The 23832-nt window shown below is 33.8% G+C and overlaps 2 protein-coding genes across 8 annotated transcripts in view; one reads left to right on the forward strand and one right to left on the reverse strand.

The window, feature by feature from the left end:
- Window positions 1–23832, forward strand: part of LOC127848383 (calcium-responsive transcription factor-like) — a 211335-nt gene that overhangs the window by 124065 nt on the left and 63438 nt on the right. The window lies entirely within an intron of this gene.
- Window positions 1218–21725, reverse strand: LOC127848438 (cornifelin homolog B-like). Of its 6 annotated transcripts, XR_008034514.1 has the most exons (4): window positions 21570–21650; window positions 6627–6749; window positions 5171–5310; window positions 1218–3748 (listed from the first exon to the last, which is right to left on the reverse strand). XR_008034514.1 is itself a non-coding variant. In XM_052380910.1 (3 exons), exons 1-3 carry the CDS (start codon window positions 21532–21534, stop codon window positions 18038–18040), a joined length of 321 nt encoding a protein of 106 aa, XP_052236870.1. In that variant the 5' UTR covers window positions 21535–21568; the 3' UTR covers window positions 16757–18037. The 6 variants fall into 6 exon arrangements, 1 of the variants encoding a protein (XP_052236870.1); XR_008034518.1 differs by lacking the exon at window positions 5171–5310 and having other exon boundaries at window positions 21570–21725; XR_008034516.1 differs by lacking the exon at window positions 6627–6749 and having other exon boundaries at window positions 21447–21581.

Genomic DNA, 23832 nt, shown 5'->3' on the forward strand with positions numbered 1-23832 from the left:
CACTTTTAACATTTATATTTTAAAAACCGTAATATAAAATCTCCTCCAAAGTATTCAATGTTAATTCTGAAAAGTGTTTACCTCCTTTTTACAGTCACAGCAGCAAAAATTGATAAAGGAGCTAATAATCTTAGTGAAATTGATTCTTATATTGACATTGACACTCAGTCAAAATAAATAATGTATTTAAGCCATTTGAAACGTCTCTTTATTTAATATCTTATGACCAAGTTATACATGTTATCACATATAGATTGTTATCTAAGTTCACAATGTATCGCGTAAGTTATTTTAATGATTGAGAATTGTACCTCAACGGAACTTTAAATATGTTCATAAACAGCAACATGTTACATCTAGTTTGGAAAATCATTTTATAACCAATTTCAATATTGTGAAGAACTGAGTCTCTTTGGAAGATGTCCATGTACTTGTCCGTTATCATGTCTATAATGCAATACTTCACGTGAAGTAAAGATAATCATCATGCTATCACGGGTGATGAGAATGCATAAACTAGAATTTTGAGTAGCTTGGAGGATCTCAGAGAAGTGTTAACATATAAATAACGAAATAAATTGTTTATGTAACGAGCATATATCCAGCTTCAACATTTAGCCCAAGCGTTACCAATTTTTCAACATGAAGGTATTGATTCGATTTATTTTACTGTTTGTTTATTGAACAAAAGGACGTTATCGGTAAATGTAGTCATTTTGCTGACGATTGAGGAAAGCAAACCATCTGTTTTTGTGTCAATGCTATTATAAAGTATATTATTGCCTTATTGTAACACTTCTAATCATCTTTCAACGACCTAACGGCCTTCTTAAAATAATTACGACACCGTGATAATATGTGTGAAATTCAATTAATCATGTTTTAAAACCATTAATCAAGAATGATAATCCCATATATTTGCTGAACATGAAATTAACTTCCACCAGGGTTCGGGATCAGATCGAACTGTCAAAAAGACCATGTCTTCTCTAAAAAAAGAACCGTGTAAAGTATATTATGCAATCTCAGTTAATGACGAAAAGCCCTTATTGTTCTCCAGATTACGTTAAAATCTGAAATGGTCTCCATGTACGATTATAGAAACTCTTTACCATACACTCGATCGCCTTTTACAGACCCTCAAAGACGAGTGGGCAAAACTATAACACTTGTATATGTACTGTACTCTTTGGAGCTAACCGAAGCGTTGCAGGATACATTTTGTTTTATTTTTATTGGAAACGTCATAGACGTAAGCGTTAATTTCCAAATACATTAAGCTTAACGCCAATGTGTATACATACTGTACAACACGATATATTCATAAGTGATCAATGGTAAAACTAACAAGATAATAATATAATCAATACACAGTTAAACAACTTCTTTTGAAAACATTTTAAAGGGACCGTTTCACAGATGTTGGCATGTATTGAAGTTTGTCATTAAATGCTTTATATTGATCAATGTAAACACTGGATTAAAAAAACTCTAGATAAAAAACATGAATAAAATTATAGAAAGAAAAACAAGGAACCCTCAACTGGGCTCGAACAGTATGTATTATCATGTCAACTTTTGAAAGATTCACTTAATTCGTAGAAAAATCATGTGTAGGATCATGTCGATTATATATTAAGAACTGAAAAAACAATATATTTATAGTCACGTATAAGATCTGTTCGACTAAATCCAGGGACCCCGTTGGAAATAAGCTTTTTCATGTTTACATGTCTAAGCTTTACGGGTTATCCTGTGTATACATCATGTCGTTATCTTATTTGGATCTGTGATAAATGGCACCATTCATGTAATGCATGTTTCTGAATATGATAATAATGCAATCTATACGTTACTTATTGCCTTGATTGCATTGAATTGTAAATTGCTTGACATGTATGCACAAATAAAACAAACAAACAAACAAACAAAACACTGAGCCCTGGAGTTAAAGTCTAACGCTTACACCACTCGGCCGTCCGTGCTTATTTATATATGCAATCCTCGAAGTGTCACAAAATACAACGGCACCAACATAACTCTCCAAATTATTCACTTTGTTCGCGTTTCAACGTATTATAATGTCCAGGTTTTTAAGTCGTCAAAAGATGCATGTTATGGATATTTTAGAGCATTGTAAATGTTCAGTATTACTGTTTCCTCACAAATATCATAAATACGATGAAAATTTGCGATTCTGAAACAACTTTGTTACTTTTGTCAATTTACCAAAAAGTGAAAAGGTCCATTAAAAGCACCACAAGCCAGTGTTTTCTTATATCGTTTTTAAAAGGATCTGACCAGAGTCTTCACTAAAAAAACAATAATGATAACTATTTGGAGAGAACCTTTTAAGAATTTATTTCGGTCGCAAACCTTTTAAATAAAATGTGACCATACTTGAAACTTAAAACCTTGTCGGGTATCTCGTAACGACATAGAGTAAATTAACAAATCCTTATTTCTTAACAAAATCTCATCATACGAAATCAATATTTTTCTATTTTACTATTAACCTTAATTCTTTCCAAACAGTTACTACACTTCAGCTAACCACCTAACCATCTAAAGCTCGTCATTTGGCCGCGAACAGGTCATGCATGAAATAGGTTAAGTTGATAAAATCGGTTAGGTTATGGCCACACATTTTTCTCTGCCTGTGACAGTTACATAACTCGGTCATAAGTTTCGGTGTAAATTTAGTTGTATACGTTTCGCCCAAAACAGGTCAAGGTTTAAGCAAACAAATGCAAAATAAAACTTCGGTTTAAAATCCTACATGAAATGTAGACCTTTTATAAAAGTAAGTTGTTGTTGCTAATATGATCGCATTCGTGTGCACTGGGGCATGTCAAATACGAATACAATATCAAAAATTTGGTGTTCCTGCTGAAGAAAGAGTTTAATCCAAAACACAATACACTGTTTAGCGAGTTTGAGTTAAAAGATATATAAAACATATTTTGTTGACAAGTATGTTAACAAATTAAATTTGAACGTATATTTAAGTCTATCCTCATTAACTTGTGATGTATATAACAATTCTTGATACAATATAATGCCATAACGAAGTTCATCCTTAAGCATTACATTATAACGATAAATCTGTGTCCAGAGATTGTTATCGAAATGTTAAACGGAAAGCGTGTTAAATGTTTAACATGTAATTAACTTCCTCCGCAAAATGGATGCAAATGTAAATGAATATGATTTGTTTTGCAGACGCACATTCGTGTACATAGACCTATGACGATTATTATACATTTTTTTTTATTTTACAGAGTATATATACATATATCACTATAAGTTTTACAGTATTCAAAATAATACATATGCAGTGTATATAACTAATGATCCAATTTCTATTACTCATAAAAATTCAAAAGTCTTCATGTGTGTCCTGTGTTTCAGTTTTGTTTGTCTTAACCAAATGTGTAAATACCTTCACTGTTATGTAAACGTGTTTTTTTTTATTTGACGATTGTTTGCATTTTGTAATTAGAAATTAAGTGATGTAAGATGTGATCTTACTGCATAATATTACATATGAAATATGAACATTTCCCGCCACCACCTTACACGAAATATTAATGATGTTGCCACACTCGTGTATATGTTCGAGTCATCCAGACAACGGGCGTGATTGGAAATATGTTCATAAGCCCATAGCGTCCAATTCTCTTCTCATCTGGCACACTGCACACGCGCCGCAACAATTCAGGACCAGACAGTCATTGCAAATAGAGCCCTGAAATATAATCATTAATTTACATATAGCAACCTGCGGGTCACAGCTGCAATCATCCAGCTGTGTTAAATATGACAAACAAACATAAGCTAGATCACCATGAAAAGGTCGCAATATACAAAATAGTTTCCCTATATAATTCAATGTAAAAGCGACATCTTTAAGCGAAAAAAACGCAACATTTTGCACATAGAGACCCCCATAACCATACATTTTCTTAAAAGCCATTCTAAGCGGAGTCGATTTGTGCAATAAAAAAGATATGTCATGTACGAACCAAAAAAGAACTTGTCAAAAGTCAAAATCGACTGTTTTTGCAACTTTTTTTCCAGCCGTTTTATAGTGGAATGTAACCTTTTTCAGTGCAATGTTTTACTTTAGTCTATTAGTTTATCATATTTCAGGGATTTAGTAGTGAGCACCTATTCATGCCCTACTACTTTCTCCAAAAGATAAAGCAAGAAGAATAGTTTAAAGTGTACAACATGCCTTCGAACAAACTATGATATTATTTTAGAGAGTACAGCACTACATGAAACGGTTATTTAGTATACTGTAACCAAAAGCGGAGAAATTACAGAATTCATGACAATGAAATATCCTAAGGCATAGGTTATTGTTGGTGATTGATCGTCTCATTGAGTTAAAGGTTACAAATGTGACAAAAAGAGACACACGACGTGATCTAAATACCGATCGCAGTGTGTATAATATTTGCATTATAACATGGATTTTAACGATGATTTTGTAGAAACAAACGTTAGCAGAAATATTCACTCTTGGTTGAAAATACAATAATACAATTGTAACGTAACATATTGATTAAAATGGGTCGACATCAGCGACGAATAGTTCAAGTGTAAACCAGTGTTGTATAACAGACTTCAAATGTTAATACAATTTTGCATAACGAAATTGAACTTTTAAACCTTATTGTCGGTATCTCAAAGATCATACATTACAGCGGTCAAAGAACTAGGTGTAATAAAGAAAATAAAATAAAGCGAAAAGCCAAACAAAAGTCGACCCATTTCATAAGAAAATATTACGATATTGTAGGTCATTTCCATGATGAACATGTTTGTCGTCGATACCCGATTAAAGGGCAACCATTTAGTATAAAAAGAGAGTCAAATTTTGTATAAGGTTGATTCGGCTAGACGTAAAAGATTGTTGATACATTTAGAGTTTTCGCCGAATTCATAAATACTATACTTTGAAATTGTGTAAATTGAAAACTTGTATAAAATTCAATAACATGGCGTTATTTTCATTACTGTACCATATAGACAGAATTAAATTTAAAACAACGTCACAAAATACTTTATTGTGAATTGTATCCATTGTGTCGCCGTCGGGAATTACGCTACACAATGATTAACGCAGAAATTCTTCCTTAAAGAGTCTGAACATGCAACAGACCTGAATGCCGCCAAGTGTGCGCATGCGTGCACGAAGTGCAAGCAGACCATCCGGAACGCAGAAAGGCATGCACATACATTCTCCCATACGCTTGCTAATGTCACACAGGACACATGGAAGGCAAAACCACGTACACAACACTGAAATGTGGATAATGTTAAGTTAAATTACATGATGCGATATTTACTTTGTTCACGCAAAAGCATGGATCGATCCATACATATGCGCTCAGACAGGTCATCGAATACAGAATTTCACCAATAGTACCACCATTTTAGGCGAATAAAGTATTGGCTTATACAACAGTTTTCTTAAGAGAATTACGATGCAATCTATTGAGACGGAGATTAAAGATAAACCATCATGTATGCTTATGATATTCAGGCTTTCAAACGGTTTAATATTACTTAATGTGTACCTATCGAACGCATTAGCCGTATATCTCAAGATATATTCAAATGTTTAACAAACTAAAATGGCCGTCGACCTATTTGCATGGGTGATTTGGTTTCAATAGGTTATCGATTTTCCAAGTATGTTTATTCAATTTGTATTTAAAGTCATAAATAGCTCATGCTACACAAATTGACAATCTATAACTGATTTGAGACTCCTTTTTCAATTTCCTGTTGTATGTTATGTGGAAAGGCTGAATTAGTTTTTGCCAAGCTATACTTAATTAAACATAATTCACAAAGCCTATTTTGTCTATTTTTATTTTGTCTATTTTAACAAATTACGTGGTAACTGATTGTATGTATGAACTCTATAATATTATTTATTGTTCAATAAATTTCCGTTACTAGGTAGTCAAAAACTTTACGTATGTATTAATTCTGCTAGAAACACATAGCTAATAGTATATATAATTATACATTGCTTATAGAAAGTGTGCAGTGTTAAAATATAACATTTCTTTAACTGATCGCAAGATAAAGGTATTTCTAACATTTTTATAATCTCAAAAAATAAATTGTTTAATATCATGTAGTATAAAATTTAATGTAAGTAATAGTATATTATTAACGTAATTTATTACATAGTATAAATCCGTTTCCTGTAACATTCATTTATAAAATAATATCATGACATTCAAATACAAGTCAATATCTTGTTTTTGTTTTAAAATCAAATCTAAATAGCTGTGCTCCTTCACATAATTGACAGAATGTGTATTTTCTAAATGCAAATATGTCCGCAACGGCTCTTTTTACATGCAAAAATGTCCGCAACAGGGTCTTCTTTACATGCAAATATGTCCGCAATTAGTCTTCTTTGCATGCAAATATGTACGCAATGGGGTTACTGTGCATGCAAATATGTTCGTAATGCTAGACTGCAGTGCTAATGTAATTGCTGCTCCTAAAACACTATGTTTTCTAAAAAAAGTATGTAAATTACGTCTACTAACGCTATGGAATAAGGCATCTGAATACACATATATTATATATCATACGTGTTTTGCAGTCCGAACAGCATGCGAAAAGTCCCGTATCCCAGTCTCTGTGGCCTTGCAATGTCCCCACCATCATCACTCGCTGCATTGGCTGTTCTAAAACAACCTGATGTACACTTACACCTTTCCTCTCCATTACAAATTATTTGCGGTATCCGATAGTCCGAAGCGAACCAAACAAATCCCTTACATATAATTTTTTATCAGACTCAATAGTTTTAACCTTGAAATGATAACTAACTTAAAACTTTCACCCCCGAGAGTCAAGTCGAACTATGTCGAATAACTCAAACTGTATAGCCTTTTGGTCAAAAACGTCCATCGACAGCTTTATTATTTCGAGTGTGTGAATGGCAGAGTTTATTTACCAGTGCATCGCTGCGTCTTCACAACCACCTTATGTGCTGATCTGCCATTTTTATTATTTCGAACAGGTTTGAGCAGGTTTTAACTGGTTTAAATCTATACAAGAGTAAGACTAGTCGAATGGACGAAATAGACGCTTTTAAATTATGAAACGCATTTACATAAACAATAATTTAAAACCATTCTAAGAGATTAAAATTAAAAAATATTGTCGAATTGAACGTTTATTTCTCAGTTTTCATCAATATCTGTATTTTGGGATGTGCAATATGAATAAATATGAATAACCGATAATAATTGCATACTAAGATGAAAATTTGACTTCGTTCTTGGATTTCGTTGCTTCGGATGGGATTCCTTAATTTAAATTCGAATGAATGGATATTATTGCTGAATCATTTGCCAAATTTCGGATAAACCTATAAATGAGTTATTTCATGTTGAATATATATGACATGCTAATGCAATCCTGTAGCAGCGAACTATGTGGATTCGTGGTGTTTTTTTTTGGTAATATAATCGTTAATTAACATTTATATACAACTCAATGAATAATCGTCGGCGCAGAACGAAATGAAATCAAAGCGCTGTAGGCACTGAAAGCCTTGGACTAGATTTAGTGTGCTTGGGAAGAAGTATTGTCCCAATTTCTCCATTTTTCCGAATTTATACGGATTGACCCTAGCGTTTTTTGTGTGTATATGCTACAGTGTACAAAGACGGTGGAGGACTACACGATGCTGGTGGGGGGAACGATAACCTTTTGTTCAACTCTACCGATCTGGTAGAGCTTCGTCTACATAGGCGGTGAAGATATACAACAACAGCAACAACATCATGGCCGCAAAGATAACTGCTATTGTTTGCGTCAAATAAATCTCTTTCAATAGCCTAAAATAGCGTTTTATTACAAAATTAACAGATCAGGAAAACACTAATACTTCCTTTGTCATGTGTATACAAAAGAAAATCTAATTACTCCTATAAAGAATGCTGTACAGATTGTGTAATTTGTCTCACGTAGAACTTTTCGTGCTCGATTTGCGCACTCGATCTGCGCAGTGAAATACCATATCCGGTTACTTCGTCTATTTCCGAGAATGATCGTGAATATTTGTGTTTTTTTGTCATTTTCTTTTTTTGGAATGTCTTGTTAACGCAAAATAAAATAACAATATTTTAAAATATGTTTATAAAAACCAAATATAATGTCTTCAAAAAATGTCTCAGAAAGAAATTCTTCTTACTGTCTTCGTAAACACTCGTATCTTGTCGGCCTAGACCGTCAAGTGAGGAACTTATTCTCGCATGAATATGCATACAATAAAAACTCGTAGCCAATGCTTAGCAATTTTGCTTCAATAATATTTGTTTACACTTTTTATAACATTGTTATGTTATATAGTGATGTTCTGAATTTACAAGGCGGGTTATTGAGATCCGCGAAGAACTTATTTTATTGCGCATGAATTAAGTGGTAAATGGACTTTGGGGAATTTGGATTTTGGCAGCCAGCCAATTCGGAAAGGCTCAGAAATTTGTATCATTACTATGGCCTTGGGGCTACGCCCCAAGCCAAAAAATGTTCATGTGAACCCTATGTGAACGCTTAATATAAAGTGTCGTCAAATTTGGATCTTTTTGATCAAGATTTTGTATTTAAATAAAAACTCATTCAAGCAAAAACTTACTGGGAGGAACAAAATTGCAATATGCGCTTGTCGACTTTTAAGACTTTATATAAAGTTGTATCAAATATGAAGCATTAGTTGATGTGATATAAAAAAAGAAACGATACGTTCACACGACGGTTTCATTATCTATAAATAGACATAACTCCATGAAAATAATTTTAGCTAAACAACCTGAAAAAAATTAAATGTCCTTCGAATAGGAATGCTGCAAATGAAGTATCTCAACAATCGGATCATAAGGGCCCGAGATCAACCCCGTAATGAATTATTATTTAAAGGGCTGTAATTTCTTTTTTGAAAACCAATGAAGCGGAACGACCAGACTATATGAAAAGGTCAGCCCGATCTCATCTTCTCCTGCGGACCCGTCTAGGGCATAGGCCGCCTATCAGCTTTCTCCAGGCGTCTCGGTTCTGGATGAGTCTCCCCAGCTGCCCTCATCTGCCAAGCATCTGCATCACGGTCGTCCTCTCTTCGTGTTCCTTTTAGGGTTAATGATTGTTTGTCGTATTTTATACAGGCTTGCAAAGGGTCTCTGAAGAATATCTTCTTCAACCGGCTGCTGCTTTGTTCTTCTCCACAATTCATCGTTGGATATTTTGTCTGGTCGGCGGACCTAGATGATCTCCAAAATCAGGTGTTTAGAAGACCTAAAGATACTAATAATGTGAATTAAATTTGGATCATTATTTCCAGTGATCGTACAAAGCGATGCCCATTTCATTACAAAATGACATTAATCGAAAGGCATAAACGCGCTGAAAAATATTGGAGAAGAAGAACTTGATCAGTTACCAATGCGAAACCAAAAGTATATTAAGAACATGCAAATGCAATCACTGATCAGCGAACTATGCTGATGAGTAGTATATTTGTCATGTAATAGTTTAGTAATATTTATTTACAACTCCATGAAAAAATGATATGCGCAGAACGAATTGAATTGATGTGCGCATGCCCGCCCAAAAGAAATGCTTAAGAATCAAGTTTCGTTACATTCGGATCATTAGTGTTCGAGATCATGTGTTAAAAACAAATACTCATTCAAGGGAAAAAGCCTCCCTAAAAAACCCACTTGAGAGCAACAAAATGACAATATGCGCAGGTCGACCCTGTATGAAATCTGTATTCATGTACACAATTTCGTCACAGTTTCATCAATTTTGCTGTGATCTGAAACAGAAACTTTCAAAGATACTAGATAGTCTCATATTATTAATCAAATGGTTATTACTCCATGTGAAAATAATGGAAGCTTAACAATCTGAAAATATATGCATGTCAACCCAAAAGGGTTGCTGCGAATGAAGTGTCATAGATTTGGATCATACGAGTACAAGATCGTTAAGAAATGAGTATCCAAAGGGCCCTAATTCCCTGACAAATAATCTGAGCGGAACGATCTTAATTAATGCAAATGTCAGTCCTAAAATACAAATGCACATACAGTTTCATCAAATTCTTATAATTAATTCTTGATATATTTCTCAAATAGCGAACAACCAATACAACAGTGCTAAATACTTTGACGGAACGACATGATAGTTAACGGATGCCCATCTTGTTAGGACGCTGCATTTCAAGTGTCATTTAATTTATCATCGCTTCAAGTGATCTTACACAGACACCAAATATTCATAAGACAATATGGTAATGTTAGTTAATTTTGTTGAAGAAGAACAATCTAAATAGATTCATATGTCGGAGATCAAAGCCGGAAAGGATGTATTGTTCAAATTGCATATCTAGCTGACTAATCAACAGAGTGGCAAAATTAGCATGTACTACAATGAAAAGTAAAATGCATATACATTCTCAATTCGGATCACCAAATCCTGATATCTCGCATATAAAGGACAAATATATTTTAATGATAAAATATTTGTCGAAGGCAAAAAAACACCTTTTTATTATTGGACCGAAACGACCTGATGACGATACGCATGTCCGTCTAATAAAGATGCTGCATGTCATAAATCATCATAATTGGAAAACTTTTTACTTGGATCTCAACCGGAAGATTATTAAAACAATTTGATAAAATGTAATAAAAGGGAAATAGTCCCTTAACGCGCATTCGACCGAAACGACCGACCTGTCACATATGCGTACGTGTACATGTACCTCCTTGTATGCTCTATATCAAGTTTAATAAACTTTATAAGTGTATAATATCTCTCGCGGGAACGAAAAAATCAGTGTTGAGAAATAATCGAATATCAATAACACCCTGAAAAATCTTTGGACCGGAACGACTTGAACACTATACGCGAGTCGACTCTATAGGGATGATGCATTCATGAATAGTCAAGTTCAGATCATTAATGTTTGAGATTTAGCGCAGAAATAAAAAGATCAACGGACAGGAGGACGAAAGGACGCACGAATATCGATTACCGCATACAAATCGTTTCAGAAAAACGACAAACTTGATTACTCTTTCTTATAATTCTCACGGACGGGCAAAGCGGCACCTATAAGTGCCGGTCGGTTGGCCATTGTCGGCTCGGTTACTACTTAAATGTACACCGAGTACTTTAAAGTATACTTAAATGTACCCCGGATACGATTAAGATAAAGACTAAGCTCGAGTTTTTCCCCGCCAAAATCCGATGTCCTAAAACGCGCTACGGAAGGCGAAACAAAATTCTTTATGAACAAAACCTGTCTCAACATCCTCACGCCGGGTATGCGAATACTTCGTTTACGGATGGCACTTCACTTACAGAGAACAACAAACGCCACGCGCGAGAGGTGAGTTCTTCAGCTTTTTTGTATTTATGTTCTGTTTATTTGGTTTTTAGACACAGAATATTGTTTGGGTGATTAATGGAATAGCACTTCGTATTGCGAAGAAAGAAATTCGCGGAAAAACGGTGAATTATTTAAAAAAAAACGATAAAATTTCATCGATAATCAGCATGAATTGAATGATCAGTACATATTTAAACAAAATAAACATACTTGGAAATAAATCAAGAACGTGCTTACTATTCGAAATAAAAGATCAATATATCCAGTAATGTTACAACATGTTACATTTTAGTTTACTAATGTATTTGAGAAAATTCAAATGTTTTAAGAGTCGCATGCACATTTTTCATCTGCACTTCGTTTACCGATCATCTAAAAAACAATGGCACTTCGTTTCCTGACATCTAGACACTTTTTTCCAGATATAACACACTCGTATTTTTTGAATCAAAAATGCAGAATTCGCTGTGGAATACTGTTAAAGTAAGCAGGCAATAAATAAAAATGTATGTACTTAGTACGCAAATAAAAAACGAATAACCGAAGCATGTTCTTATCCCTTTGAAAAATGATTATTATTTGGTATAAATGTGAAAGATAAATGTTAAACAAATTGGATATGTCTAATGAGTAAAATCTATATGACCATATATTTTAAATTACGTTCTAAGCGGTTGATCTAAAGCATTTATCTTTATGTCCAAATGAAGGTACTAAGGCTATTTTCTTTTATATTAGATAGCATGTCATGAATCATCACTCTGCTTAAACTGCCTCTCAGAGATTAATATCAGCAGCGATGCAGGTTCGAAATTCTATTGGAACTTTTTGGCTCAATGCCAATAAACGAAAATAGCAATAAAAGAACGGGCGGGGTTGATTTAATCACACGATAGTGGTGTAAAAATTATGCATATCCGTCTTTTTTTTAATATAAACACAACACATGCTGCATATGAAGTTCTATCCAATATAGCACCCTAAACTTCGTTTGTGTGGGTATACTAAGTACTGACTCCATAATATGACATTTAAACATTTTATGTACGCATTCCTTTTTTTCCAGAATCAGTTGATTTTACGATTTAATTTTAACCGTGATTCTTAAAACTCAACCAATACAGTGATTTAAGGTCAGGTGAATCGCACTTCGAGCAAACGTTAGCGTTGCGTAAAGGGAAGTGCTCCCTATAAGCAGGGCTCAAAATACAGGGAGTTTTACCATTCTCTGTTTAATTTTGTTGCTACGCATAAGTATCGTCTTGATGATGCGATTCAAATAAGCACAACCGACATAGGATTTTATGAAGAACAAATGTGTATTTGCGTCATAAAGACCCCTTCACTACCGTTATCTAGAGCACTGCTATAAGTAAAATTAAACACGATTGTGTTGATTCGCATTATCCGTACACATTTATTTAATAATAAATATTATCTTATTTGAAAATTGCAATTATAATAAACATAGTATAAATTAATAGTCATGTGATTTTTGAAAAATATATTTTAAAAATGTTTCGTATGAATAGCCATAATATAAATAAATGCATTTGAGGTAGAAGATAAAACTCAGTTATTAGAGTGCCCGCTTTGTTGAAAGTCTCCGTAATCTGAAGTGCCCTTTATCGGTAAACAAAGTGGCTGCAACTTTATGTATGCCACCTATTACAAAATGTACTATCTTTGTTTATATTTCATTGAATGCTATCAAAATTTCAGTATTTGAAGCACAGTAATTACTCTACATGCTGGAATAGCAAAAAAATTCTTGCAATAATTCTAAGTAGTTTTATTTTGTTAAAATGTTTACTGTTCATCCAGTTTATGCTGTTTCCTGATCAAATTTTCTATTTTTTGGGCAAAACTGTTCCATTCTTCCGTGAAATTGTGTATTCCCAATACAAAAGGATACACCATTTATCAACTCGACCATGTGTCTTGTCTTAAAAACTAATCTTTAGGATATAACTTTAAATAAAACAGAGGAACTTACCTCTAGCGCGTGGCGTTTGTTGTTCTCTGTTAGTGAAGTGCCATCCGTAAACGAAGTATTCGCATACCCGGCGTGATCCTTTTTTGAGTATAAGTTTCGAACATTTAAAAGCTATTTTACAAAATATTGACATAAATATTAATATACATGTTCTTGATTAAAATAAGTAGCCGACAACGACCGATTTATCGTTAGAATTTCCGGGCACGTTTTAGTATTTTTTCCGGACCCGGGATACATTAACCCATTTATGCCTAGCGTCTAGAAAAAAGTCCTTGGCAAACGCATGATGCGGCGTCTCATCTGGGTCTGCGCTGTTTGCTTAAATGTTTACAAGTTTGAGTTTACATCTTTCAAATGTCGACAATCTTCCAAATGTGGAAAGACTTTACATGTAAATGCAGTGCATGTGGACCATTAAGCCACATGTATACAGGTAACCGCGGTGGTTCGTGAAATTATATTGGGTTACAGTATACTAAATAATCGCTTCATATAGGATGTACTCTTTAAAAAAATATCATAGTTGACTCGAAGGGATGTTTGTTCAAGTTTTATCTTTTGGAGATAGTGGTAAGGCATCAATAGGTGTTCACTACTGAATCCCTGAAATATGATAAACTTAGAGACTATAGTAAAATTTGGCACTGAAAAAGGTTACATTCCACTAGAAAACGGCCGGAAAATGATGTATAAACAGTCAATTTTGACTTTTGTCTAGTTCTTTCTTGGTTCGTACATGACATGTCTTTTTTATTGCACAGATCAATTCCTCTTAGAATGGTCTTTAAGAAAATGTATGGTTACATTGAATTATATAGGGAAACTATTAAAGGAACCCGTTTAACGTTTTGGTTAATTGACAAAATTAGATTCGCAAATTTTTGTTTTAGTTATGATCTTTTTGATGAAATAGTAATACTGACCATTTACCATGCTCTTAAATATCCATTATATGCATCTTTTTACGATTTGATAACCTGAAAATTATAAAGCGTTGTGCGACGCGAAACGATTGAATACTTTTGAAAGTTCTGCTGTTGTCCTTATTTTGGGATACTACGAGGATTGCTTATATAGGTAAAAAATACATCCGCTCTAAGCATGAGCATGGATGGTCGAGTGGTCTAGGCGGGAGACTTTTTACTCTAGGACTCCAGGGTAAGTGTTTCGAGCCCTGTTGAGAGTTACTTTTTTTTACTTTTTTTAATTGTATTCTTGTTTTTTTTACTGAAGATTTTTTGGTCAAATGTTTAAATTGATCAATATAAAGCATTTAATGACAAGCTTCAAAACATGCCAAAATCTGTTAAACGGCTCCTTTAAGTATATTATGAATTATAAGGGGAAAGAACTCTGTCAACGATAAAAAAAAACACTTTTGTCATTTCAACCACGCACATTTATACAGATGTCAGTGTTACAAGACTGGGCTTTCTTGAACGAATGAAAGAGGCATTAAATTGTACATGCGAAAAAATAAAAAAGACCAAAATAATATTTGAAACCAATTCAATATAATTGTTACCTTGAGTGAAATGAGTTGCGGGCTATAATTTTCGGATACGTTGGTTTGTTAAACAAAAAAAGTCAACATCTATTGATGTTTAAAATTTTACTCACATGTATTTAGTGCTAGAAACTCAGCGCATTCAACATAAAACTACAAAAAATGCATTACTTTATAATGTACACCAAATCATGAATAAACAATGTCAACTTGTTCTGTCTGCTATGACCTTAACTGTTGCTTTTTATGTATTCTGACATTGCCGACATAAAACTATGAGAATAACCCAAAAGCAACATAAAACAGTGATATATACATAATTTAGATTACAAGGATAGCTTTGATTAAAATGTAATCTCATAAAACTTGTCAGATATTCAAACAAAAATGGTGGCTTACATGTACTTGTACATCTTATGCATGAGTTGGGGTTTGATGCATTTCACTATTTCCATTTGCTTTACTTGCTGTATGCCAATTTATCAATTTATAACGAAGCAATGGTATATAATTTGATTTCCTTCACAAACTTCAAAAGTATTGATTGATAAAGTTGCAAAAACATTTCTGGTAGGTTCTTGTAGAGTCGTGGGTATGGAGAGCGCGTAAAATCGCTTGATAGAACGTAAGCATATAATGCAGTTTGTTATGGAAAATGACACAGTAACCATTGTTTTGCTGATCAAAGATGTGACAAAAACAGGGCAATATATTGTTATTAATCAGATATTACTTTTTTGTTGTGTCCATAAAGTGTCCATATTATATTTATCAGTATTTTTCATAATACATCGTCTGTTGACATTGTTGCATAATAAATTAAAATCCCCTGCAAAATAAGTTGTAAGGCTATTTCAAGTATGCAATCTTGAAATTTAATCAGAATGACTGGCTCAACAAGAACCTACTCTCAAGATGGCGGTTTGACACCATCACATCAATCGATTATTTGTTATAATTACACGTGATAAACACTTGAAAAAAAGCAATGAATATAAAGACCAAATGTTAATGATTATGTTTATAATGATTCATAGTCATATTTTTAGAAAATATTTGTGATGTATCAACTTTTCGGAAATAAACCACGACTCAACAAGGATAGTGCATACTATAAACCCTGTTTGCTGATGTTTCTCTAGCTTTTTTATGGCATGCATTTTTTCAGACCGCTTTGGCGGAGAACAATCCCTAAGTATCCATGCAATTCAAGGGCAATCGAGTTTATCTTCCACTGTTCTGGATGAAAATGTTGCAACCAGCAGACAAATTTCCCAAAAATATAGTCCTCTTCAAAGTTCATCACAGTGAGTTGTTAGCAGATATCAGCCTCATGGCCATTTTTTTCCAAATAAATACTATTATAAAGTATAGTATTGATTTATAGCAACACTTCTTATCGTCTTTCAACGACATAACGGCCTTCTTAAAAAGTCTTTTCCTCAATAACTCGTTATAATTTCGACTCAATGATAATATGTTATAAATTCAATTCAGCGTTTTACATGTACCATGCATTTGCTGTCAAAGAGACCATGTCTTTTTTAAAAGAACCGTGTGAAGTATCTTATGCAGCCTCATTTAAGTTGATGCCAAAGAAATCTTATATTGTTCGGCAATTTACATTTAAATATTAAATGGTCTCCATTAATGATTTTAGAAACTTCTTTTACATACACTCAATTTCTTTCAACAGACCCTCAAAGACGAGTTGGCAAAACTGAAACAATATTATATAAACTGTGCTCTTTCGAGCTAACCGAAGCGTTGCAGGATGCATTTTGATGTATACATGTATATATTTGAAACGTCATAGTAGTTAGCGTTTATTTCGAAATACATTAAACTTAACGCCAACAAGTAAACATACTGTACAGTATATACTCATAGATGATCAATCATAAAACTAACAAAGTTATAATATAAGCAATACACAGTAAAAACAACTTCTTTTGAAAACATTTTAAAGTACAACAAGCCAGTGTTTTCTTAAAACGTTATTAAGGGAATCTGATTAGAGTCATAACTAAAAGAAAAAATAGTGATAACTATTTGGAGATGACCTTTTAAAATAAATGAAACCATCATTGAAACTTAAAACCTTGGGTATCTCGTAAGATAACAATGCCCTTAGTCCCGGTGTCAATTAAGTTGTATACGTTTCGCTTAACACAAGTTAAGGTGTACGCAAAAATTGCTAAATAAAACTTCAGTTTCATCTTGTAAACCTGTTTCACAGGTAAATGGTTTTAGCTATTATGATCGCATTCTTGTGCATTGATGCAGGGGAAATACGAGTGCACTATCAAAAGTTTAATCGTGAAGCTGAAGAAAGTTTTCACCCCGAAACACAATATAGAATTCTGTTTAGCAAAGTTGAGTTTAAGGACAACATATTTGTTGAAAAGAATGTATACAAACTTGAACGCATGTTTAAATCTATCCTCAAAAACTGGTGTTGAATGAATACAACAATTGCTCATAGGATATGATGCGATAACGGAATTCATACTTAAGCAGCAATATTATAACGATAGATCTGTGTTCAAAGATTGTTATCGAAATGTGCAACGGAAAGCGTGTTAAATGTTTAACAATTAATTAATTTCTTTCATGATATAGATGCAAATGCAAAATAATATGATTTGTTATGCAGACGCACATTGATGTACCTAGACCTATGACGATAATTACACAGATTTTTATATTTGACAGTCTATATATACGTTTATCACTATAATTGTTACATAATTCGAAAAGATACATGTATATACTTAAAAACCAATGCCTATTGCTCACGAGAATTCAAATATCTTCATGTGTGTCATGAGTTTCATTTTTTTGTCCTAATGATATTACTAAATGCGTAAATACCTACACTTTTACGTAAATGTGTTTTTTTGACAATTGTTTGCATTTTGTAATTAGCAATTAAATATTCTAAGATGTGCTTTAATTGCATTAGTTTCTATAAATTTATATATGAAACATGAACTATTCCCGCCACCACATCGCACGAAATATTAATTAGTTTGGCACACTCGTGTATATGTTCGATTCACCCAGAAAACGGACGTGATTGGAAATGGGTTCATAAGCCCATAGCGTCCAATTCTCTTCTCATCTGGCACACGACACAAGGGCCACAACAGTTCAGGACTAGACAGTCATTGCAAATAGAGCCCTGAAATATAATCACTAATTTACATATAGCAACCTTCAGGTCACAGCTGACATCATCCAGCTATGTTTAAATTATGAAAAAAAACATCAGCTAGATCATCTTCAAAAGTGGAGAAATTACAGAATTCATGAAAATGAATTATCCTAACTCATAGGTAATTGTTGGTGATTGATCGTCTCAGAGATTTACAGGTTAATGTGACAATACAGAGATTTACAGGTTAATGTGACAATACAGAGATTTACAGGTTAATGTGACAATACAGAGATTTACAGGTTAATGTGACAATACAGAGATTTACAGGTTAATGTGACAATACAGAGATTTACAGGTTAATGTGACAATACAGAGATTTACAGGTTAATGTGACAATACAGAGATTTACAGGTTAAGGTGACAAAATACACGACGTGATCTATATCTACAAGCATAATTTTATTTTTTTGTGATTAATCAACAAGAAAAAATATCTTAACATATAAATAAGAACATAATGAGTTGCAACCAGAGCTCCATATATTTTTTTCAGCAAAGGGGTATTTAATTCAAGATTTTTTTTATTGATGCGTAAAAATCAAAATCCGATAATGTTAATGAGTATTTATGTCCATAGGATCAGAATTAATAATAAATTGTGCATGCAGTGTTAACTCGCTATAACAAGCAGTCTTGTTTCTTTTCTTTTGTTTTATTTAACATTTGTTCTGGTTTTTGCCCTAGGCTTATATGCAGCCATTAATCTATTTTTCCGTCTTGATTTGGCAAGCCACTGTTTAGCACACACTTTGCAGCCACGATCAAAATCTTCTAAGCTTGGTCCGCACAACTTATTTATTATAGGTGTATTTCTGCTGCCATTTAAAAAAGTGCTTGAAGGAAAAAGGTTTTTCCATAGTGCCACACAAGAGATGAGCTGATAGCAAAAATTAAATGCTTGAAGTTGTGCGATTCGGGTTTTATCAAAATTGATGTCAAATGTTTTCACCATAAGCGTTTATCGATTCTCAACAATGCAGCGGGGAGCCCGTTGTGTCAACATCGGCCTTTATCGTGGGACAAAATGAAATGATACCGTTCTGACTGAGGAGTAAATTAGGTCGGGAACCACATTCTATACATAGATGGTCATGTCACTAGGTTTTTACCGGTGAAGACACGATGACGTGAACCAGTCATGTTTCCATGAATTTATAGGCATGTATAAACGGCTTATACGCATTGAAATTGCACACGATGCGCATTTTGTACACACCGGTCTTTCTGACCTGTGTACTAACGCGAAAGGAATTGTGGGTAGCACTTCTTTTACGAGTAAAAAGTGAAAGCGAAAGTAGGTCTTGTCATCGTGCTTCTGATAATTGCTATCAGTCTTAATAAAGATTCAAAATCACATTTAAACATTATGAAATAACATTTCTTTAAACAACATTCCGTTTTAAACACACAATAAAAACGATTTCATTCCTACGCAGAACTACTTTGGCGGAAGCATAATTCCCCAACCCAGGGAATGTGATGCGTCTTAGTATAGAGGTGACAATAACGTAGTGACGTCACCATCTATGTATAGAATGCACGATGCGTAATTCGAATTTAGCCAGGAGTTTTTTTACTCAACACAATTTTAAGTCATGCGTATTTTCTTTTCTTTTTTCATGCGTATTTTACGCAAATACGCATCTTATCTGGCCCTCTGGTTGCAACATTGATTGAACATCAAGCTAAAATAATACCGATCGCAGTGTGTATACTATTTGCATAATTATATGTACATGGATCTAAACGATGATTTTGTAGAAACAAACGTTAGCAGAAATATTCACTCTTAGTTGAGAATAACATAATTAAATAAACATGAACAAGAAAAGCAGTTCATGTTGCGAAAAGAAACAAAGCGGAAATTCTTCCTTAAAGAATCTAAACATGCAACAGACCTGAATGCCGCCAACTGTGCGCATGCGTGCGCGAAGTGCAAGCAGACCATCCGGAACGCAGAAAGGCATGCACACACATTCTCCCATACGCTTGCTAATGTCACACAGGACACATGGCAGGCAAAACCATGTACACAGCACTGAAACGTGGATAACGTTAAGTTACATAACATGGTGCGATATTTACTTTGTTCACGCAGACAGGTCATCGAATACAGAATTTCACCAATAATACCACCATTTTAGGTGAATAAAGTGCTGGCTTATACAACAGTTTTCGCAAGGGAATTACGATACAATCTATTGCGACGGAGCTCAAAGATAAACCGTTATGTATGCTTATGATGTTCAGGCTTTCAAACGGTTTAATACGTCTACTTAATGTGTACCTATCAAATCGAACGCATACGCCGTATATTTAAAGATATATTTAAATGTTTAACAAACTAAAATTGCCATCGACCTATTTTCATGGGTGATTTGGTTTCATCAGGTTATCAATTTCCAAGTATGTTTATCCAATATTCATTTAAAGCCATAAAATATCTAATGCTACACAAAATGACAAACTAAAATTGTAGTAAGACTCCTTGTTCAATTTCGTGTTGTATGTTATGTCGAGAGGCTGAATTAGTTTTTGCCAAGCTATTATTATTAAACATAATTCGCAAAGCCTATTTTGTCTATTTTAACAAACTACGTGGTAACTGATTGTATGTATGAACTCTATAATATTATTTATTATTCAAAAAATTTCAGTTGCTAGGTAGTCAAAAAATTTACGTACGCATTAATTCTTCTAGCAACATATAGCTGCTAGTATATATAATTATACATTGCTTATAGAAAGTGTGCAGTGTTAAATTATTACATTTCTTTAACTGATCGCAAGATACAGGTATTTCTAACATTTGTATAGTCGCAATAAATAAATGGTTAAATATCATGTAGTATAAAATTTCATGTGAGTAATAGTATATTATTAACGTAATTCATTACATAGTATAAATCCGTTTCCCGTAACATTCATTTCAAAAATAGTATCATGACATTCAAATACAAGCATCTTGTTTTTGTTTTAAAATCAAATCTAAATAGCTCTGCTCCTTCACATAACTGGCAGAATGTGTCTTCTCTAAATGCAAATATGTCCGCAATGGTTCTTTTTACATGCAAATATGTCCGCAATTAGTCTTCTTTGCATGCAAATATTCCGCAATGAGGTTACTTTACATGCAAATATGTTCGCAATGCTAGACTGCAGTGCTAATGTAATTGCTGCTCCTAAAACACTACGTTTTCTAAAACAAAACAGTATATAAATTACGTCTACTAACGCAATGGAATAAGGCATCTGAATACACATATATTATATATCATACGTGTTTTGCAGTCCGAACAGCATGCGAAAAGTCCCGTATCCCAGTCTCTGTGGCCTTGCAACGTCCCCACCATCATCAATCGCTGCATTGGCTGTTCTAAAACAACCTGATTTACACACACACCTTTCATCTCCATTACAAATTATTTGCGGTATCCGATAGTACGAAGCGAACCAAACAAATCCCTAACATATAAATGTGTTTTCGTTTTTATCAGACTCAATAGTTGTAATCTTAAACTGATTAATAACTTAAAACTTTCACCAGCGAGAGTTAAGTCGAACTATGACGAATAACTCAAACTGTATAGCCTTTTAAAAAGTAACGCCCATAGACACCTACATTATTTGAAACAGGTTTGACAAGGTTTAATGTTATTTCATTTTATACAAGAGCAAAACCAGTCAACTGGGAACAATAGACTCTTTTAAATTATGAAACGCATTAACATAAAAAAGTTAAAACCAGACTTGGAGATCAACAGAAAAAGTTCGTGTCGATTTCTCAGTTTTGATCTATAGCTGTTTTTGATATAGGCAATATTTATAACAGGCAATAATTGCATATTAAGATGAACATTGGACTTAGTTGCTTAGGATGACATTTCTTAATTTAAATTGCAAATTTTCGGATAAACCCATACGTGAGTTATTTCATGTTGCATATTTGACATGCAAATGCAATCCTGTTGCAGCGAACTATGTGGTTTCGTAATTTTTTGGTAATGGAATATTAAATTATTATTTATTTACAACTCAATGAATAATAGTCGGCGCAGAACGAAATAACAATGTGTGCATTTCAACGCTAAGTGAACGTTTATAATAAAGTGTCGTCAAATTCGGATCGTTTTGTTCAAGATTTTGTGTTGAAATAAACACTCATTCAAGCGAAAATAGGAAGTGAAAACTTACTGAAGGGAACAAAATGGCAATATACGCTTGTCGACTCTGTATGAATACTTTATATAAAATTGTATCAAATTTGAAGCATTAGTTGATGTGATATGAGAAAGAAACGATCCATTCACAAGACGGTTTCACATTATTAATAAATATACATAACTCCGTGAAAATTACTTTAGCTAAACAAATTGAAAAGTATGCTTATGTCCTTAAAAGTCGAGTGGTGTAGTGGATATGGTGTCCACTTAGCGATCGGTATGCCACGGATTCGATCCCCAATGTGGGAGCATTCTTTAGATTTCCCCCATAGACAACAAGTACTGGTTCTAATACCAGGAAACGGACTCGATAGCGTTTCAAATAAGCCTTACGCTTTCTATGCAATCGAGCTAAATTAAATAGGTTTAAACTAATGTCCTTCCAATAGGGATGCTGCAAATGTAGTATCTTAACATTCAAATCACAAGGGTCCGAGATCAACCCCGTAATGAATTATTATTTAAAGAGGTGTAATTTCTTTCCTGAAAAATCAATGAAGCGGAACGACCTGACTTTATGCAAAGGTCATCCCTATGTCCGTCAAGGACATAGGTCGCCAATCAGCTTCCTCCAGGCGTCTCTGCTATGGGTGAGTTTCTCCTGCTGCCCCACGTTTCGCCCATCTGCCAATCATCTGCATCCAGGTCGCGGCGCCAGGTGTTTCTAGGCTGCCCTCTCTTTTCATGTCATGTCATTTGGGGGTTCCATGTGAATGATTGTCTTGTTGTATTTGATGCAAGCTTGCAAAGGGTCTTCTTCGGCTGCTGCTTTGTTCTTCTCCAAAATTCTTCGTTGGAGATCTTGTCTGGTCGGCGGACCTTGATGATCTCCAAAATAAGGTGTTTAAAAGACCTAAAGTGTTTATAGTTTATTAAGTTTGGATCATTAGTTCCATTGATCTTACAAAGCAATGCACATTCATTACAAAATGACGTTAATCAAAAGGCAATAACGCGCTGAAAAATATTGGAAAAGAACAACCTGATCAGATACCCATGCCAAACCAATAATATATATAGTACATGCAAATGCAATCACTGATGCAGCGAATTATGCTGGTTCGTAGTATATTGGCCATGTTATAGTATAGTAATATTTATTTACAACTGCATGACAAAATCATAGGCGCAGAACGAATTGACCATGTTCGCATGCCACCCAAAAGAAATGCTAAAGAATTAAGTTTCGTTACATTCGGATCATTAGTTTTACAAGGTGCCTGAACCACGTGACTTTTTCGGCTTTGTGTGGGACAATCGGATGTAAACAAAACGTCGCTTCAGGTAACGTTTTTGATAATTTCTTCCTAATTTCAAAATCATTTTCAAAAAAACAAAGACGAGTGCCCGGTCATTGTAAAAAGACACAACTTTGTTAAGTTTGCGCAAAATTAATTAAGTATTTTTTTCCAAAAAGTGCAACCGCGTGTTTGAAAACACATG

This window comes from Dreissena polymorpha, chromosome 1, assembly GCF_020536995.1.
Source record: "Dreissena polymorpha isolate Duluth1 chromosome 1, UMN_Dpol_1.0, whole genome shotgun sequence".
NCBI classification, from domain to species: domain Eukaryota; kingdom Metazoa; phylum Mollusca; class Bivalvia; order Myida; family Dreissenidae; genus Dreissena; species Dreissena polymorpha.

Excerpts from the sequence above, each read along its gene's own strand:
- LOC127848438 (XM_052380910.1), bottom strand. The coding sequence starts at position 21,534 with ATGCAGCGATTGATGATGGTGGGGACGTTGCAAGGCCACAGAGACTGG. Across the intron at positions 20,205-21,446 it reads CTGTTCGGACTGCAAAACAC|TGCTGTGTACATGGTTTTGC; the intron begins GTATGATATATA and ends TCCACGTTTCAG. Across the intron at positions 18,131-20,064 it reads GCACAGTTGGCGGCATTCAG|GGCTCTATTTGCAATGACTG; the intron begins GTCTGTTGCATG and ends ATTATATTTCAG.